General features: G+C 37.4%; 1 protein-coding gene across 2 annotated transcripts in view; it reads right to left on the bottom strand.

Annotated features, from left to right (window-relative positions):
- PIP4K2A (phosphatidylinositol-5-phosphate 4-kinase type 2 alpha) overlaps positions 1-19,541 on the bottom strand; it is a 99,974-nt gene that overhangs the window by 2,855 nt on the left and 77,578 nt on the right. The window contains exons 5-9 of one of the 2 annotated variants that reach the window (XM_052693251.1): positions 16,680-16,826; positions 13,885-13,923; positions 5,023-5,136; positions 1,694-1,937; positions 871-974 (exon numbers count right to left, since the gene is read on the bottom strand). In XM_052693251.1, the coding sequence (XP_052549211.1) occupies positions 871-974; positions 1,694-1,937; positions 5,023-5,136; positions 13,885-13,923; positions 16,680-16,826 (648 nt within the window). The remainder of the gene's footprint in view (positions 1-870; positions 975-1,693; positions 1,938-5,022; positions 5,137-13,884; positions 13,924-16,679; positions 16,827-19,541) is intronic. The other variant, XM_052693252.1, reaches the window with a different exon arrangement.

Below are 19,541 nucleotides of genomic sequence, written 5' to 3'. Positions count from 1 at the left end.
GCATCGCCTTTCAAGTGCTTTTAGAATGGAGAAAGTAATGAGCAAAATGTACTGCAAGCCTGTCCAGGGCTGTCACTGCTAGGCATTCTAAGTCACCTTCTATTGGAAACTCAAAAAACCCAAACTCTTTGATTAAAACCATCCACAGTGCCCTGATTCTTAGAGGAGGGACCCCAGCTTCAGAAATGATTATGATCTTTTTAATGAGCTTAGGAAATTCTGACCTCAAATCACCATCAAGTGATAATGGAAAGTACAAATCTTCACTTTGGAAGACTGGGCTGCTTTGCCATAACTCATTGGTGTCTGCTGCTCAGCAGCAGTTTCAGTCAAAAATAAAGAAATTCATGGCAGTCAAATACAAGCCTTCACTGAATGGTATCCAACTATCCAACATGTACTTTTTATACTTAATCTTGCAAATTGAACTTTTTTTTTTTTGAAAGAAATCTTTGAAAGTCAGACACGTTATATGCTGAGGAATTGACTTTCAGCAGGTTGTACCCAACAATGAAACCATCACCAGAAGTAAGATTCACAACAGCTTCCACTGAGCTGCAAGCTAATACAAGTACCTGGTGAACAGCTTTGTCTGCAAGTATAAAATACATCCCACTAATGTAGGACAAAGCCCTAAAAGGGCAGTGCCTCACTGGTCTTCTTCATGGGTAACAAAAATGTGTGTAGCTGAAGAGGGAGCTTTAGTATGCAATGTATAGAAGTTACTCTGTGCTGTTCTATCCCGTATGAAACTAGGAAAAAACAATCTCTCTCCTTTGCACAGATCTCTTGAAATGTATTCTATCAGTGCACTAAACAAGAAAAACGCAGAAGTATAAACTGTATCAGAGGAAGAAAACAGACACTTACCCCATGCTTTACTGTTTTTGCAGCATGGGCAGCTTTCTTTTTTGCATCATAATGAGTAAGAATGTCAATAATGGCCATAAAATATACTTCCTTCCTAGGTGCACCTGCAAAGGACAAGTACATGAAAGTGAGAATGACATTTCAATCATGCCTTCTCCTTCCAGCAAAGGAGACTTCTTTAGGATCACTCAGCAGCTGGGGAAGGGTAATGTCAGTCAGAGTTAAGTTCTGTAGAGACCACAGGCTCAAGATATTCCTAAGTGAAAGTTTAAATGCACTTATATGTAATGTGAAACCCCTGAATAAGTGTAAAATAAAACACCAGCATACAGAAATAGGAATTATTGCTCACTTAACGTGGCTTTCAAGTTCCTTTATAATTATACAAACAAACAAGGAAAAACTAAATTTTATATGACAGGCAGTGCTTCTGAGTCAGCAAAAGCATATTTTATTTCTGAATGAAACTATATATTTATTAATGTAAATGCTGGTGAAAAAAAACAGCAGACACTGCTGTCTTGAACAGCCACTGAGAACTGTGATGTCTGAACAGCTAATTCAGAACCTGAGCTGACTGTGCAGCAGGTATGCTAGCTGACTGCATGCATCCCCACACATCACTACATCTGAGAAATATGTTCAGTAACAAAGCTGTGCATCACAGATGTCTTTTGCTGTTTGCTTCACCCAAAGAACAACGGATTTCCTCCTCTGCAAAGCAAATTTATATTGTGCTATGTAACTTTCCCTTAATATTGTTGTGAAGATGTTTGGGTTCCAGTGTAAGAATCTTAGCATGCAAATGTTTATTACTACTCACTTTCATGAGATTTTATTCCATAAACATCAATAGCTGGATCAAATTCCCCAGGAGCCAAAGGCAGCGAGCTGTTCAGTGTATTTCCTGGACTGTCTGGAGGAGTTCCAATAGGGTGTGTCCCATCACTTTCACCTTCATCTTCTCCATCATTCTCTTCACACTCTACTTCTTCCTGTTCAGCTCTTTCAACATCATGAATTCCAACTAGCAAGCTGTAGTCCATGAGTTTTAGCTGAGCAAGGAACTACAAAGTGATAATAAGCAATTTATCAGTATCACAGAAAAATGTGAGCTCCACTTTCAAATAAGAGAAGTTACAAAGATGCCATCGGTTGAGAAAAATGGGCACTTTTAAGAAAAAGCAAAGTGGAGAACTAAGTGATAGAGCTAGCAGAGACCTTTAATTGTTAAGATGTAGTGATAGCTGCAGGTCACTTACAACTTACACTAAAAAGCCCTAGGATACTGTAGCAGTGTTCCAGTTAGAGTTGTTCTGACAACCACAGCAGCACACGGGAAGCCATGGTCTGCAGCCACGTCTGTCCCTTCACTTCCTTCTCAGCCTTATTACAGAATCATGCAAAAGTGCTTAAATATCCTTGCAATGGAAATTGCAACTGTGAGGTTTTACATCACGAAGAAATGAAATGATGCCATACTCTCTTCAGAATTCAAGTCACATAAGCAAAACATAAACATGAACGAAAGCACACCTTTGAATCAAGGCTAAAGATGGGAGTTTTAAGAAAGCTGGGAGATGAATGTACTTGCTGTGTAGACAAACCGTTCTTTCAGTTGATGGGAACAGTGTAAGGAAGGGAGAAAAGAGGAAGATGAAAATAAGAAATGTTACCAAGCAAGAAGAAGGGATTGACAGCTCAAGGAGTGAAGCTGCCATAGGAGGGACCTCTGCTTATGATACACACAGAGAGAACCTGAAAGTACAAATCAATTAAGGTTTTTGAAGAACTAACGGGCTATAAAACGCAAATTAGAGCAGACCAGAGAAGGGATGTTGGTCAGACTTTGGAATAGTGGGAGGGAACAATGAGATAAGTATGAAAACATCAAGAAATAAAAAAACAAGTTTGTCAAAATCCTGATTCTGAGAGAGCAATCATAGCTAACATGACTCTGAATTAAAGTGCTAGAAGTATATTATGAAAAGAGATTGAGAAGAGGCTTATGAAGAAAGAAGTTGGTTTCTAACCATTTCAAGTACCATAAAGCAACAGATTGTTCACAAGACTGGAAGAGAAGATATACAATAATATACAAGTAAAACAGATGAAATTGGCCAAAGGAAATGGAGTGGAAAGTGGAGAAGTGGAAGCCGTTAAGGTATTTGATAAACATCAAGAGAGAGGAGAAAAATCTACCAATAACAGTAAAAAATTACAAGAAAGAGAACAGACCCTTGGGAAGAAGAGTGAACTGCTAATTAGAGGAACAAGGGTTTTGTGAAAGCACAGAGTAAAGATCATCTGACTTACAGTGGAAAAAAACCCTTATGTGATTGTGCTCAGGACAGTTTCAGTGGAATGAGGTAGCAGGAAATGAGGCAGGAATGAACTGAGAAAAGTCATGGATGAGAGGCCATCAGAACAGCAGCAACAGTTATCACTACAATAGCAGTAGATATTATAATGTGCTAGTCTGAATAGAGGAAAGGATGCGAGACAATTATAAGAGGAACACAGTGCAACAAAAAAAACATTTAATGACAAAAAAGAATGGATACAGAGACACATTCTTCAGAATTCTATTTCACAGTCTGACTATAAATGCTTTTCATGAGATAATTTTATGCAAAGTTCTCCTCACTGTAGCAAAATCTGCATCCAAGACCAGGTAAAGAATGTGAACTATTAGCTAGCAAGGGCAGAAGAACCAGTAAAAGCAAAACAGGCTGAAGAACAGCTTGACTTTATTAAAATCAGGTGTCAGACCACTTCACACTCGTGGTCTTTGTATATTTAACAGTACTCTGTATAAATTTCAAAATCATAAAACACAGCCTCTCAAGATATTATCTAGATTCTGCCCTTGTATTTACAATCCAGTAGATGATGTAAAAGATAGCACACAATCCACCTTCTGCAGCCATAAAATATCTTCTATATTCACTGCACATGTTTAAGATCTTGTCTGCAACCTACTTAAACTAAAAGCTTTAGTCAGCAACTGCACTATATTAAAGAGCACAAAAATTTAGTTCAAATAAACCTATCTCTAGAGCTGTGACATTGACAGAGCAATTTTTTACCACAATGTTCCAAATATAGGAGAAGCATATACTGATATTTCACAAAGTACTTTTGTTTTCATAATTATCATCATCATAAATTTCTCATCATTATGACAATGGGAAATTACATTTCTTCAAAAGCAAATGATTGCAAATTCTAAGTCTTCAGTATTTTGTACAACTACTGAGCTTCTGAACAACACTCAGATACAGATCTGAAAAACTAGACAAGTCAGTTCACATGGCCATCCTGACAGAAGTAGCTGAAAGTCTCGTTAAGTCCCAGGGGCAATCTGCTATCAGGTCTCTTCCAACAAGCAGAAACAGATTTTAGGTTTTAAGTACAGAGATTGCAAAATATTGTGTTTATTGATAATATTCTGAATTATAGAAACTGAAGTCAAGTTATATGAATTAGCCCCAAATTTAGTTTTCTTTATTTGCTGACTGGCTAGATCAATCACAGTAAGTATTCAATTTGTATATTAACATTCTTTGTATATTAACATTAACAGGAATAGACTACACTCAGCCAATTGGAAATCTGTAAGACCTGTGCTAATAAGTCCACCTGGTTCATACCGATTTCTCTATGTATCACTGCTGTGATACTAAGCATCATCTAAAACCGGATTACTAAGATGAAACAAATAGAGCATGCACAGCCGTAAGGGAAGCTACATTATCTGTTACAGGCTACAGTCCACACACATGGCTCCAGCTAACATCAGGCAGTCCTGGTGTACCTCCACCTGTAAAACAACCAGCAATACTCACCTCTCTCTTGGGGGCATTTGGAAGGACTATGCTTGTAAAGCCTTATGCACTAAGTAGTACCATCATTTTTACATCACATCATCAAGGCAGGGATAAAGCATGGCAACCAGCTATGGCATCAAGCCATTTATCACAGCAGCAAAAGCAGTGAGCAACTCCTGAAAGTTTAAATTATGTTTCATTTAAAACAGTCAGTGCTTACAGATAAAGAGTTTTCATTTATGAATTACAGGTATGCTTTCCTGAGCCATTTCCAATTTGCCACACATTTTAACAACAAAGAACCGAACAGGGGCACTCTTACCTCAACGTCCTTCTTGAGTTTCTCAAGGAACATCTTTTTGTTATTTTCATCAATATGAATCTTTTGGCCATCGTTAATAAAATCGTTGTCTTTGAATGTTGGCAGCTCTTTGGCCTAAAATAAACAAAAATTGCTGTCAGAGTCAGAACACAAACAGAAGTGCAGTGCAGTTGACGGTTCAGAATGGGTGCAGAGCAAAAGCTTCTCCAGCCCCACCAGGAGCTGAACCCTCAAACCTCCCAAAACGTGGAAGGCTCTCGAAGGCCCAAAAGAGGGCATTAGTGAGCTGTCACAGCTGAAAGCCCCACCACTTCTGCAGTGTGAGCAACTTACACTTGCAGCAATTGTCCTCCCTTGCTTACCCACGCTTGAGAGCCTACAAGGTACATTCTCTGGGAATGCAGTAAATTTAACTAAGACAAAATATCAAACTCAATACTTCATTTGCATCTAACCTTCAAGTCCATACTTCTTCCAAGATATCATTTGTCAAAGTGACAGTAAGTGAAGCTGAGACACAATCTATACCTCATAATGAAGTGCTACTGCATCAGAGCTTATAGATCAAGCCAGACTGGATTACACTTTACATAGCTACTGTAAATGTTAGTAAGTGCCTAATACCAAATAATTGTTTATAAAATATCAAGTGAACATGAATTATGCAATGCTGCTTAGAAGTGGTGAATGCCAGAGAAGACTGCTGCCTTTTAAATACATAATTAAATATTCTTGATATTGGAGCATTAGTTGATTATCTTCACCTTTAACTCTGCCATGAAGTGATTTGCAACAGCATTAAGGAAAGCCAGAAACTCTCACATGACCACTGCAGTAACCACTACTTTAAGTACTGAGACCCTCAAACGGGCTGTTTTCAGAGGGCAATGACTGAAAACTTGCTCTAAAGAAACACCCAACCAAGAAAACAGATGACAAAATAGTTCCTCCAGGGTATTTGGTCAAGTGACCCAGAAGTAATCATAGCTTCTACAATCAGAGCCTTGAAAAATTCTGCCCATTCAGCCTTTCTCCCTGCCCTCATCTCTCATCAACATTAGGGAAGAAAAGGCTTTGTTTACAAAGAAATGTCGCAGAACACCTGAGTGTTAATCCTCATTTGCAAGTCCTCCCACTAGGAATGAAAAGCAGCTAACACCAGCCCACTGGAATATCCTCCACCAGCACAAGCAGTAAGTAACTTTACCAAACAGTACTTTTTGTAAGTTTATTTTCTTTCTACAAGACAGTAAGGAGAAGATGTCTGTATCTTCTGCTTCTTCTCTGAAACACACATACTGGAAAGCACAAAATTAAAATACAAATGTGAGAGCAGACCCTGCAGTGCCTTCATGCATCTTCCCAACGGGCAGAAGCTTTTCCTGCTGTTGGGCTGTGCACAGAAGTGGCCAAAATGCTCAGCTTCCCAATTCTTCAAATTTATTTTCTTGGACTTGGAAATTAGGAATTGCTTCAGATCCCACAATGCTCCGTTTGTTTAAGAAGTAACTGTTATCACCTAAGTTATTGCCCCCAACATTTTGTTATGAATCCATGCTAAATTCATTGCATCCCAATACTTATGAACCTTGGAAAAAACTAAAGTCCAAGCCTTTTTGCTCTGAACCACTGCCACGTTGCACCTAGAACACTGTGATGTATTAAGATACCCTCTAGTGTTGCTCCAGAGGCTTTCTATCTATTAAGTTCACATGAAAGAAAAGCCCTGCCACAGGGCACTGCTTCCTCCGGTGAGCTGTCCTGAAGTGCTTCCCTTACAGGTGCCACAGATGCTTCCTAAAGCCAGCAGTGATTTGGTTACTGCTGTACGACAGCATCGATTTTCTTTCTGACCTACTGAACAAGAGGTTTGGGACGAGAAGGAGCAGGGGGAATTTCAGATAAGCATTCCTGTCACACGCAAACAGCCCCACAGAGGAGGTCTGGTTCTGCAGGGGCGGGCTGGGGATGTAGAGATGCTGCCAAGGCCAGCGATGGAATCTGATGTGTGGGAGGTTCAAGAATGGAAGGATTTGGATGAATTCAGTAAGGCTGAAACACTAATGAAAAGAATGCAGGAACCGTGCTCCTTCACGGCTAGCACCAAAGTCACTAAAAAGTCCTCATCTTGAGTTATGTCTGCGCCCAGCTGTCCCAGCAGCAGATGACACTAGGCAGTGGTTAAAGCAAAACAAGCCCATCGACACTGAAAAAAACCCCACTGATGCTGTATGAGACTGGGGGAGGCACGGAATGCCCGTGGCTCAGACATGACATGCGGATCCATGGGCAGGCTCTGCTGGATCGGGCAGGAGCTACTTTCATTGGAACTGCGCTAGCAATGCTGAGACTCTCAGGCCTGAACACCCTGCAGGTCTTGTCTGAGGGCACGTTTCCTCACCTAGATCCCACAGCAGTGAAGGCTTAGCAAATGCAAGCATGAACTGAAAGCCAGCACAGATGCATGGAAACAAAAAGAGCAAGAAATAAAAGCTGCAATATAAGAAACTGGAGCTAAAGAGCTACATGCTGGTGGTTGCTCTCACCATGTTACGTGAATGATGCCCCCAGACTACATTCTTTCTTCTACCTCTTTCCAGACAAAGCTTTCTGTGTCTTTCTTTTTTTCTTATGTGCTAGACAGTATCACACCCCACATCTACTTGAAGCTGAACAACCCTAGGATACTGCTGTAATCCCAAATATTATTAATCACAGCCAGCACTAGCAGAAATTCTAGTGGCAATTTTACTCAAATTAATGGCTTAGAATTTATTTGAGGATTTAGGAATGAAAACCCATGACGTATACAACCAGAAGTGGCTCCAGGAGTTACTTAACATTCATAATGTATGTGTTCATTTTGAAAAATTCAAATACGAACATTTTATACTGATGCACTGAAATAAATACAAAGCAAACCACATTGTGGCAGTCTGAAACACTATCTGAATGAAAAAATTGGGACTTCACTTTAATGAAATAATTGATATGATTAAATTTTAATGAAGTCTCAAATATTTCCAATGAAGCAAAATCCTTGTTGGAAAAAGATTCTCCCAGAATGTAATTCATTATAATGAACATATTACTATCATTAAAGAACTAAATATTTTAAGAGCTGCACAGGAGATGAACATCTAACTACTTCCACTAAATTAATAATAGATTTTCTTTCTGAACCACTTCCATCATTTTTAATCCCCTACTTAAAGATGCAAGAAAGGCACAGTAGTTTTACAAATATGGAGGATCTATTTATTAGAAAAGCACGCTATTTACACACTGCAGGTTCACATTCTGAAGTTTGCCATGGTTACAGACAACTTTAATGATAAGAAGGTCTTTGAGAGGGCTGAAAAGCAATGAAGTCAGTTTTTTTTTTTGGACTATGATGACAGAACACACAAAGCCAGATTCAAAAACTAAAATTACTGCGAAGAATCAGAGGCGAAATTTCATTTCTATATGGACACGGATATCGTTTTTGCAGATGTCTTACGCATCTCAATTCAGCATCCTATCCTGATTTGTTAAAATGAAAAACTAGTACATTTTTTTTTTCCAAAGGGATTTTTTGCATTATGACCTAATATAACAATCATGGGCTGGTATTAATGCTGACATTTTGGAAGAAGCTTGATAAAACAGTTGTAGGACAGTGAAGTTTGAGAATAGTTGTTGGACTGAAGAAGGGAAAACAAACAAACAAGAACAGAAAAACCCCTAACTTCACCACCTGACCTCACCTAGCAAAGGCAAAGAGTAGGCTGTGGGAGAAACAGTGCATGGAAATGCTTGTTTGGAACTACTCACCAGCCACCTTATTCCCACAGCTAACTGCTGGCAGAACTGGGCTGTCAGTTTATACATTTTGGAGATGGTGTACAACATCTGCCAAGAATTAAGTTCTGCGTCCTAGGCTTCTTTTCTTAATGCATTCACTTTTTACTTTTTTTTTTTAATTAAAAAAGTGATGTTAACTTTCAACTCATATATGGAAGGCAGCATTTTTAAAAGAAGGATATTATGAATTTATTTGCAATAGTTTGGCACAGGTGGTTTTGAACTGAGTCAAAGGTTTGAAGGCACCAGATCCACAAGAAGAAAGAATAACTAGAATCTCCTTTGGAAGTCTGGAGATGGGAGCTGCTCTCCTCCACTGGTTATGGATTCCAAGCCTCTCTTGTACAAACTGCCTTGTCCTGGGCAGGCATTTCTGACCAAACAAGGTCCTACTGCAGTGTTTGGCAGAAGAGGATTGTAAATGGCAATGAAAATAAAGGTGCAACCTCAAACCTGGGGTTTGAGAGAATGCTGAAAAGGTTTTAGAAGGTACGAGACGGACTTCTGTAGGACAAAAGATTGTGCAAGAAAGTGTAGATGGATTAAGAATTCAAGCATGTACAAAAGTAGTAGCTAAAAACTTGTGATCAGGAAAATGCATCCAGAATTATACCTATAGTGAATATTCTCCAGCTACAAAATGAACATGAAACATAAAATGCAAGACCAAGATTCTCTTTAAGAAAAAAACAATTGCTTTAACACAGAGAATACAGACCTTTAAACAAAACCAAACCAAAAACCTACCCACCAGTCAACAGGAAAATAGTGATTTGCTTAAATAACAGTCATGGGTTAGCATCATATGAAGGCAAAGTGTTGAAACAGGAATCTGAACTCTGAATATTTATTGTTATCTTTGCAATGCATGGCAGTGTGATGATTTGAAAGTTATGATCTCTGCATATGTCAACTTGAGATGTATTTCACAGAGAAACAGCAGTCATGCTTCATTTCTGTTGCGTGCGACTGGCAAACAAGCAAATTGAAATCATTAAAAGAAATAAGTCAAAAATGCATTTTTAAAACAGCAGGAAAAAATTCTAAGCTTTGGGGATGATCTGCCTTGAATCAAGTTTTACCTACTTCAAGACTGCGTAAACTTGTTGCTAAGGTCTTGTATTTACTGTCTTTTTATGTATTTGAGCTTATTTACGAAAAATCACGTATCACAGAGAGTAACAGAACCCATTTAGCATTAACAGAAAGACAATTATCATTCTGTGAAATTCTACAAGAAAGGTGAAATATGATAGGTTTCACATCACCTAGTTTTATTTTCTTCTTGAAATTTCTGAATTGTTCACTCACAAGCAACATCCTAAAGTTCTTTATAACTACAAGTACTCCCAGCTGGAACTGCTAATTTGATGTCATACTGAAAGTACAGCATAATTATGAGCAGACAGACCACCAGGGGAGTTCTGCATTATCCTTGTTTCACTTAAGAGGGCAAAATTGTCCAAGGAATGAATAGAAAATGCCCACTATTAATGTTTCTTTTTTTTTTAAGACGGAACTAAAGACTAAAAAAAATAAAGGAGCAGCTGTCAGAACTTGACAACTGTTGAAACACACTGTTCTTTTTAAATTCAAGACATCTGTAAGTGCATGTTATGATATTTGTTGCCAAGAAAGTGATGACTTTATTATTAAAAATATCACTTACAATGCAAATGAGAAGAATTGTGTGCTAAGGTGAAATCTACGGGATGGAGCTTGTCTCCACACTGATTACCATAAAACACTGAAATGACAGTTCAGAGCTTATCATCAATATGTTAGGATATTAAACAGTTGAAAACAGTCAAATGGAAGATAAACTGAGAATAAGACAGAAAGTTAACATTCAGACATTTTTAAGAGTCATCCAGCCAGCTTTTCTTCCTAAACTCTTAACCTTGAATCTTCATATCTTTTCTACACTACCAAACTAAAATAGAAAAATACCTTTTCTTTCCCCTGATTTCTTACTTTATGGTCCAATAAATCTTTTTTGCATAATTGATTGGTACTCATTTATTAACTAAGTAACAAAGAGTATTTTGATAGGAAAATATGTCAAGAAGATCACCATTTCATCCAAGTCATTTCAGAGTAATTTATTTAAAATTTGCAACCTTCATTAGAAAGTGACTGAAAGATCCACTTCACTGTTTTCTGGATTCTGCAGTTGTAAAGGAAGCCAACATACTGTGCCTGACATTCTGAAAACCATTTGATCACTTTGAATACTGGCATTTCAAATTAAACATGAATTACTTAAAAGCTTATTAAAATCTACAGCATGGCCAGACATTTTTAACCTCATATTTTAGCACCAAAAGATTATTGCCTTTTATTACTTTTCTGTTTTTCATATATGAATAGCAGTGGGTATCCCTACAATAAGTAATTAATTAACATTGCCGTTAATTGGGATTCTGTTATTAATAGTGTCATTGCAGGGTGATATTAATAAATTGATGCTTTAATTTGCCCCTGGCTAAATGTTAGCTAATAAGTTACAACACCAGACAGGTATCTGAGGTACCAGACAGGGATTTTTTTCTTTTGTTCAGTCACTCACAACTATTTTTTCGAACTTCATAGATTTCAACACAATTCTCAAGGTCCCCAGTCCAGTGACACACATACAGAAATACATCTCATGATAGCAGGCACGTAGCACTGCTTACATCGCTTCAAAGACCAAACCATCTTTGTCTATCCGTACACAAACACATTCAAGCTTAAAAACAGTTCTTTAAAAATATGTTGAGTAGTTTATATAAGGAAATTCCTTATCTAATAGCTCCTATTGCAGGACAGATTAAGATCACAGTGATCTGAACCTGGAGTTCCAAATACCTACAATGAAGATACTTGTGTATTCTTCTGACTCCTTCCAGACCAAAAGACAGATTTCAAAATGTGCACAGAAAGCACGTAATAGCAAAACATTATTTTTTCCATGCCAGATTCTCAAAGAGCTTGTACAATGTTGTTCCCTCTATGAAACTACCAAACTACCCAATTCATTCTCCTGCTTAGAAATGTTTGTTCAGAGAGGTAACTTATCACTTTGCTGAATTATGAGTAGTAGGAGTCTGTTCTAACAGCCAGAGACTGCAATACAGCTCCATAAGCTTCATGTAGTTCTGTCTCCAAGAAATCGAATGCATTTGAAAAGAATATGATGTGTGAAACTTAGAAGATCAGAAGGAGAATCTGGGGGAGCAATTTTTATATAGCTTTCATATGAATGTGCAAAATGAAAGGGGAGGCTCCAGACATTCAGAAGTTGAAAGGAATTTTGTCATTGGTCTTGCTGAAGTTAAAATTTCGTGTTTTATAAATGGAGAATAATCTTTTTTATATAGTTAAACAGCTTTGTTACAGGTCAGCTATAATCAGTTTCAATAACAATTTTGCCATGGACTTGCACGAGAACAGAATTTAGTGATTCTTTCTGGTTCTCACTAGTTACATAGTAATTAGATACATAGTTACTAACTCTATATCATCAGTACATCATGACTTATCTAATTTTGATAATTTTGATATTCCTAAAACTCCTCAAAAACATAAGCACCAAATATCTGCACAGTATCATCTCTTGCAGAGCTAAATGTGTAATATTAGTAATATTTACATTATTATTCCAAGCATTAATATTATAATCTGAAGCAGTCACATCCAAGTAATTTGCCCTCCTCATTTCTATCAGCTAATTTCAGCACTACCAGCAGAGGCTTTCAATGACACTGGGTATCACTTGCAAGAAACCTGAAGAGTTAGTATCTTTGTTCTAAAAACACTAGAGTTGTGCTACTAAACGAGACCAAAAACAGACCACAAGAAAGGAATGAAGACCACTCAAGAAATGATCTTAAGGGCCCAAAACAGAAAAGGAGAGCTAATGCAGATTACTGCAATGGCAACTGACATTTGTGACATCTTAGTTGCACACCGCTGGAAGAATTTTAAGTGTTCAGCCACACCTTAAGAGGAAGTGGAAAAACTCAGCACACAGAGTGTTTCTTACAGCTAGAAATGCATCAGTGACAGCTACTGAATGCCCCTTACTCCTTACTGCAGTTGTGTGATTCACAACAGAAGAGTTAAAGAGGCTGGCATGGTATGATTAATGCTTAGGATAAAAACAAGTTATTGGAATGGAATTTTGGGACAAAACAAAATGAAGTCTTTAAAGCAAATTGCTGAATGATCTTATGCAACAGCATAATTCAGAAGAATTATGGGAAACTTAGGAAAACTAGTGTCACAAGTTCATAGACCACTCAAAAGTTTGGAAATCTAAGAAGTCTTACAGAATGGAGACTATGTTCCACTTTTGATTATCTGCAGAACCTTCAGACAAACCTCAAGTGCCACTGGAATCTCAAAGAACATTTTGCAAATGTTCAATTTTCCAAATGAACTCAAGTTGCAGATGGAGAAAAACAAAGTGACCAACTTCCTTTTACAGCAAAGTTCCAGCTATAGAATTTGAAGGAGACTACTCCCTCTCATTACACCTGTGTATGTCCATGCCTGTCAGCTGTTGGCTTGCTTGAACAAACTTTACATAACCAGTGGTTATCACAATTCAAGTTTTGGTTCATTTTTACATTCACAATAGTAGTGCCCCATCACATAGTTTCATAAATCTGTGTCCATAAATCTTTATATTAAAGAGCAAGAAAAAGAAGATGAAGAAGCAGGAAGAGAATGAAGTTCCTGATGTTTTCCTACCACAGGGCAGGCCCTGAAGAAACTAAGAAGAGAAGAGAAAAAAGGAAAAGGAGGAGGCAGACGAGTGGCTCACTTACCTCTGGAATTTCAACACCATTGCAAACCAACAGTCAAAGGTCTGCAGTAAATACAGGAAAGATAAAGGATGGAATAAGGTAGAACTCAAGCGGGAGAATATGACAGAAAACAAAGAAAAGGGGCAGAACAGCACTGATTATGCTTGTCCTGACACTAGCTAGCAGTTTAGATAACTGAAAAGTAAACAGAAATGCACCATACCTTTTCTTTGTCACTGGCTTCTCGAGCCACAGTAGAGCCCTGAAACAGAAAAAATGGATCTAAAAATGTGCATATGTCAGAAACTAATTTGAAAACTTTACGATAACAGGTCAAAAAGTGGATGAACTGCATCCTTTAAAATTAAGAAGGTGACACGGGAGGTAGAATGTCTTCAACTTCTGCCATCTCTTGAAGAAGATCTATCACGTGAGAAGAAGGATGGATTAAATCCTCAAATGCTCAGAACCTATTGTTTCTGTGACTGATGGGGGTTTCTTCCTCACTTCTCATCCTAATTCTGAGACAACCTTGTAAGTTCAGTTGGCTTGGCAGAGTTCTGAAATTTCTGTGCCAATTTAGATGTACAGTTGTGGGATACCCTACTCTGTGTATCTTGGGCAAACATAATACACATTTAAAAAGGATGTCACACAATATAGGTACATACAAATATTTTAAAAAAAAAAGATCACAAAGTACAAACAAGAACAGTGTACCTCACAGCAACATGAAGTCAAAAGAAGAGATGAGATCAACAGTGGATTCAAAAGATTTACAGTTTACCAATGGCATAATGGGTATTTTAAGATACTTTTTATTTAATGACTGAGATGTGTATGTAATGTGGTACTTTCTGAATAAGCTGGAGGTGACCGAAAAAATGGCTGTGTATATTTCTTTACAAATTTCTTGAAGCAGGACCACACCTTTCGGTACCCAGAGTTTATCAGGTAACAGCACTACAATAAATAGTAGCCATAATTATGCCTTCATTACAGTAACATGGTAAGCATTGGATATTGAAAGATTGGTACATCAACTCTGTCTTGTTGGAAGGGTAAAGAAGTGCTCGAGTGGGTTTACACTACTTCAAAGAATGTAAGAATTCAGAACTACACATTTTTATATCATATTTTGTTGTCTGCAGAGAAAACTTAGAAAGAACAGAGAGAAAAGATAAATGGACAGCAGACCTTCAGTATTATGTACAGTCCAGAAAGCAGAGATTGCATTTCATTCTATCTTTAGCTGATAAAGAACTCCAACAAAAGTCTATGATATTTTAGTTTACTGATTTACTTATAGCGTTTTCTGTGCTCTACCTGCCGCCAGAACTATTGTGTCTGGACAACGATCAGCAGAAAACCAAATAAGGAAAAAAAGATTTGCAATAGTAAAAATTTTGGAGGTTGTGAAGTTTAACACTGAAGTAATCTTAAGAAAAAGTCTCAGTGGACAGGAAAATACCTTTGAAATCCTATGCTGATCCATAGTGGAGACTTTTGGCTAAGCTGGTGTCAGAAATACCTACAAAAAATGGAGTCTGAACCTGTAACTGCAAAAGCTGTATCAATGAAATTAAGAAAAAAACTCTTTACAATCTTAGCAGTGTCATTATGCATATGCTGGGGGGCAGTAATTTTCAAGAACAATATGACACTGATGCTGAATTTAAACTGCAAGGGAAGTTTATCTTTAAGGCAATTTTGCCTAGCTGGACAAACTGAACAGTGTACAGAAACATTCACAGAGGTAAGCAGCAGCAAATGCAGTGCTGCTTAGACCAATGGTAAGAATGTATTATATGCTATTTGGTTTTTGGTATTGTGCTTTTGCCCCATTTTTTAATGCATATGGTCATTATGATGCTCTAAAATATACGTAGTTCTCTCAAATTTTTGGAAGTTACTCGTTTCCCATTCAGGACTGAGATCAGTCACTCCTTCTTAGTGGCACTTTAGGAGAAAATCCTCCAAAAAGAGGCAGCTTATGATTGGACGTTTGCTTTCTGCACTAGTCACCTCATGCATCAACTAGGATATTTCAAATGAAAAACAGCTAAAATCTGAGAGGGTAAATTGAAAGAAGAGCAAAAACAAAATTAAAAACATCTTTCTTCTGTAAGCTCTGCCAAATACTAAAAACCATGAAGTCAACAGTCAGGAAATCAGTTCTCACAGATGAGGTTCAGTCAACTATACAACCAGTTCCTAGGTAAATTCCTAGGAATGGTTGCTGCAACATGCAGCATTACAAACCTCTTAATATAGAGCTGAATAAATATCTTAAAATAAGTATGCAGATGCACATAGTGATTCAACACAGAAATTAAATGCATTAGAAAGAAGTAGGTTTCTAAGGGAGACTTTATGGAGGAAATAAAAACAATCCCTTATGCAGAAAGACCATGAATGTATTTCAGGCCTTTATTCTAAGTGCTGTATATTAAATATCAGCAAAATTACATTTTAGAACAAAACTAAAACACACCTTATGATAACAACAGAAGAAATTCTGTATTTTAAGAGCAATTCTCTTTTTCTCAGAACTGTTTTTAAATTGTAGAAGGAAATATGAAGCTTCTGTAGAAGTGATGTACTTTGTAGTAGCAATTTGTTGGTTTAAATAATGACCATGTAGTCATTTTATGTAAGTCCTCTACACAGTCAGCTGTAGCCTTCCATAATGTTGAGAAAAGTCTACAGTAAGCAGAATTCTTATTTTTCTTGTGTGAAGTGCTTCACCCTTAGCCATTAGTTATATATAACAATATTTCTGGTAAAAGCACTCCATTTAAAATATGCACAACACAAAAATTTTTATTTTCTATAAAATCATTTTTCAGCTTTTCTAAGCTTAGATGCAGAATTACACCAGCTCATCGTGATTATTATGTAACACAGGTTTAAATTCATTAAAATTTTGAGCAATCTTCAATCAACAGCAGAATCTAGCATTTACATTAAAGATTTTCAGGTACTTTGTCAGTTATTTTATCTGCAGTTATTTCTCACCTTTAAATCATATTTTCTATAAACAGACAAACGATGGCTGAAGACATTCCTTGTAACAATCATATATATTTCAACTCCATCCACAGTGAGCCGGTACATGCCCAAAAACTGGGGAAGAAGCGTGTTCCCATGACATTCCACGATAAACTGCAGAAGCAAAAAGAAAAAACAAGAATGAGGATGGGTAGACAGGATATAAATTTGCACTCGCGCATTTTCTAAGGGCAAACAACCAGAAACAACACATCTACTTCTCAAACATATATTTGGGTGGAGACAAACCTTTGAAAAATCACGCCTAAACAAAGCCCTGCGTTTAGGTTCAGCGTTTAAAAAATAAATCCGTGAACTGCTTAACTCGTAACTTCTCCAGACGATGTCACTGGGAGAGCAGGCTGTGTGTGACAGCTCAGTCCCTTTTTGTGGGACAAAAGTGCACCTCATGTGTATTTGGTATTGGTGTAAAAAAAAGAACAGAAATAGTTTTTGAAACGTCACAATACAGTATTTTAGTTATCCCTTATTTAATCTGTTCCTCCATCCTCAGCGTGAGGACCATTTATGGTGCTGTCACCAGCAACAGGCATTATGTACTACCACCAACTGTCTCCTGGCACTTTGCTGCTCAGAGCTGAGCAGTGACGTGTAAGGACCTTTTTTAATTTAGGAATTATTTCATTTCCTTAAGGATGCCATGTTACGTTACAAACATGCTATCAAGATTGGAAAGTTTCACCATGTGCACCTGAAGCCTGACTTTATTTATTTTCTTAAATTTAAATCATCTGCCTTTTAAACAAGTTCAAAGTACTACTGAGTGATCATCAGAAGAAACAGCAATCTAAGTACAGACTACATTGAAGATGAGAAGTATTGAATGAATATTTATTCTTACAATGAAACTGTCCATACTGTATTAATACTAAAAGCAACTTGAACATATTCACAGCAATTTTGTGGAATCAAGGAAAAGTTCAGCCACAATGAAGTAGAAAAGCCATCAACAGCTTTCCTTTTTCTGTTATTACGAAATACCAAACAGACAAACTCGGAGAAAATTTAAAAATTCAAGCCCTTAATGGAGAACAACTTTTAAATTATTTTGAATACTGAAACCTCTGTTTCTTTTGTGACAAAGTGACCTGTTAGTAGAATACATCACACCAAAATACAGGAGACTTTAGAACAAGGTGAAAGAATAAGCCATTAGAACTATTTGACAAAGGTAATTACTGTTTGCTGACAAATAACACAACCAAAGCTCTTAGAACTCTGAAGATTTCGCAATTTTTGGCTCTGTTAGCTTTAAGGAATTTCTTTCAATAATTTTACATTGGAACCTGCACAGACCAATACAGACTTTCCTTTTTTAAATGGCAAAAATCTAAAATAGATTTTAAGGAAGATTTAAGCACCCTGAAAACAACCCTCTGTGACAAGAACCAAAGTGAGCGATCAACAAAGCTTAAAACCACTGGCTGTGAATAGAATAAAATTTAGACTAACAACTCAGACACACCAGCTTCAGGCTTTAAAAGTTTAGGTTATAACAACATTTTCTGTCTGCCCTACAGCTTTATTGGAGGTTACAACCCATATACAAGCCACGGATGCTGCAGTCTAGCATTGTAAGCTCAAATCCCCAAATGCAAAGCAGCCTGATGGCCCCAAAGGCAATTTCAGTTCTAAGAGTGCACATAGATTATCATCCTGCACCTGAGAAACACTTTAGTTCTTAACAGATACTGAAGTAGAGCTGTTGCATTAAAGGATTTCTGGCCACAGGACTGTGTACCAGATACACAGCTCATTTTGACCACCAGTAATTTTTCCAAAAGATCTGATCATAAAGAGAAATTACAACCCTTAATGTGAGGGTTACAGAAAACACATTTAAAACAGTAATCCCTGTTATTCAGGCTGCACTGCTTACATGGTTATAAATATCAACCATTTGGCATATATCCTAAAGGCTGATGTCTTCCTAATGCTTTAGAAGGCGTTAAAGGTTGTTCTCAGAACAGCACTCCTTAAATGATTTCCTCTATACAATGATTAGTTTCTACAATGATGATAAAACAAATCTACCTTCCAAGAAGAGTTTACTGTCACAGAATTTCAGGCCACTCAATTTTTTAAAAAATCCCATCCATTTCTATTATTACAGCTTTTGCCTATGGAATCTGAATTCCTGTGCAGTACAAGGGAAGCTGTTATTCAAGTTTTTCAGATAGGGGAATTGAGATGCAGAAGAGTTATGGAGTGTGTGCCACATGAAGGAACAGACCTGGGCATCTCAAGGACCAGGCTAATCCCTGCCCGTCCAGTTGCCTTTCCACCAGCTTGACACTTAAATTGTCTCTTCAATGCTAGATATTGCTGACTCTTCTCATAATAACCTTGCTGGTGCTGAGTATCCCCACCTGTAAAACAGCAAGGCCCTTAACAAAGAATATGGACAACACACTCCTGTAACAGCATAAAACAAATCCTTTGGTTAGCAGTATACAGCCAACTCCCAAACTTTCCTTTAATATGAGCCACGGAGAAAGGCAACTAATGAGAGTAGCTTAAATCCTATTTGTAAATTGTCATTAGCCACCTGCCAACACTGCTGTTTCATTTTAATATTTTGCTAACAAGTCTTCTGAAAAGTCCATGTGACTAGAATGGATCACAGGACATGAAACACTCTGCTAGTATTTGCACCTTATCTGGCAAAAAAGGACTTGGGTATATTACTGCAGATTGCTAAGAGACCTTCCCAAAGAAGATCTTATACTGCAGCCATTTACTCCCACTCACTGACAACTGTGTAGACTTTGTGCTGTTTGCTTTCAGAATCTATAAGGTTGGTCTAGA

The sequence above is a fragment of the Tympanuchus pallidicinctus genome, unplaced genomic scaffold (assembly GCF_026119805.1).
Source record: "Tympanuchus pallidicinctus isolate F22 unplaced genomic scaffold, pur_lepc_1.0 scaffold3, whole genome shotgun sequence".
NCBI lineage: Eukaryota > Metazoa > Chordata > Aves > Galliformes > Phasianidae > Tympanuchus > Tympanuchus pallidicinctus.
This window is presented reverse-complemented; position numbering and strand designations above follow the sequence as displayed.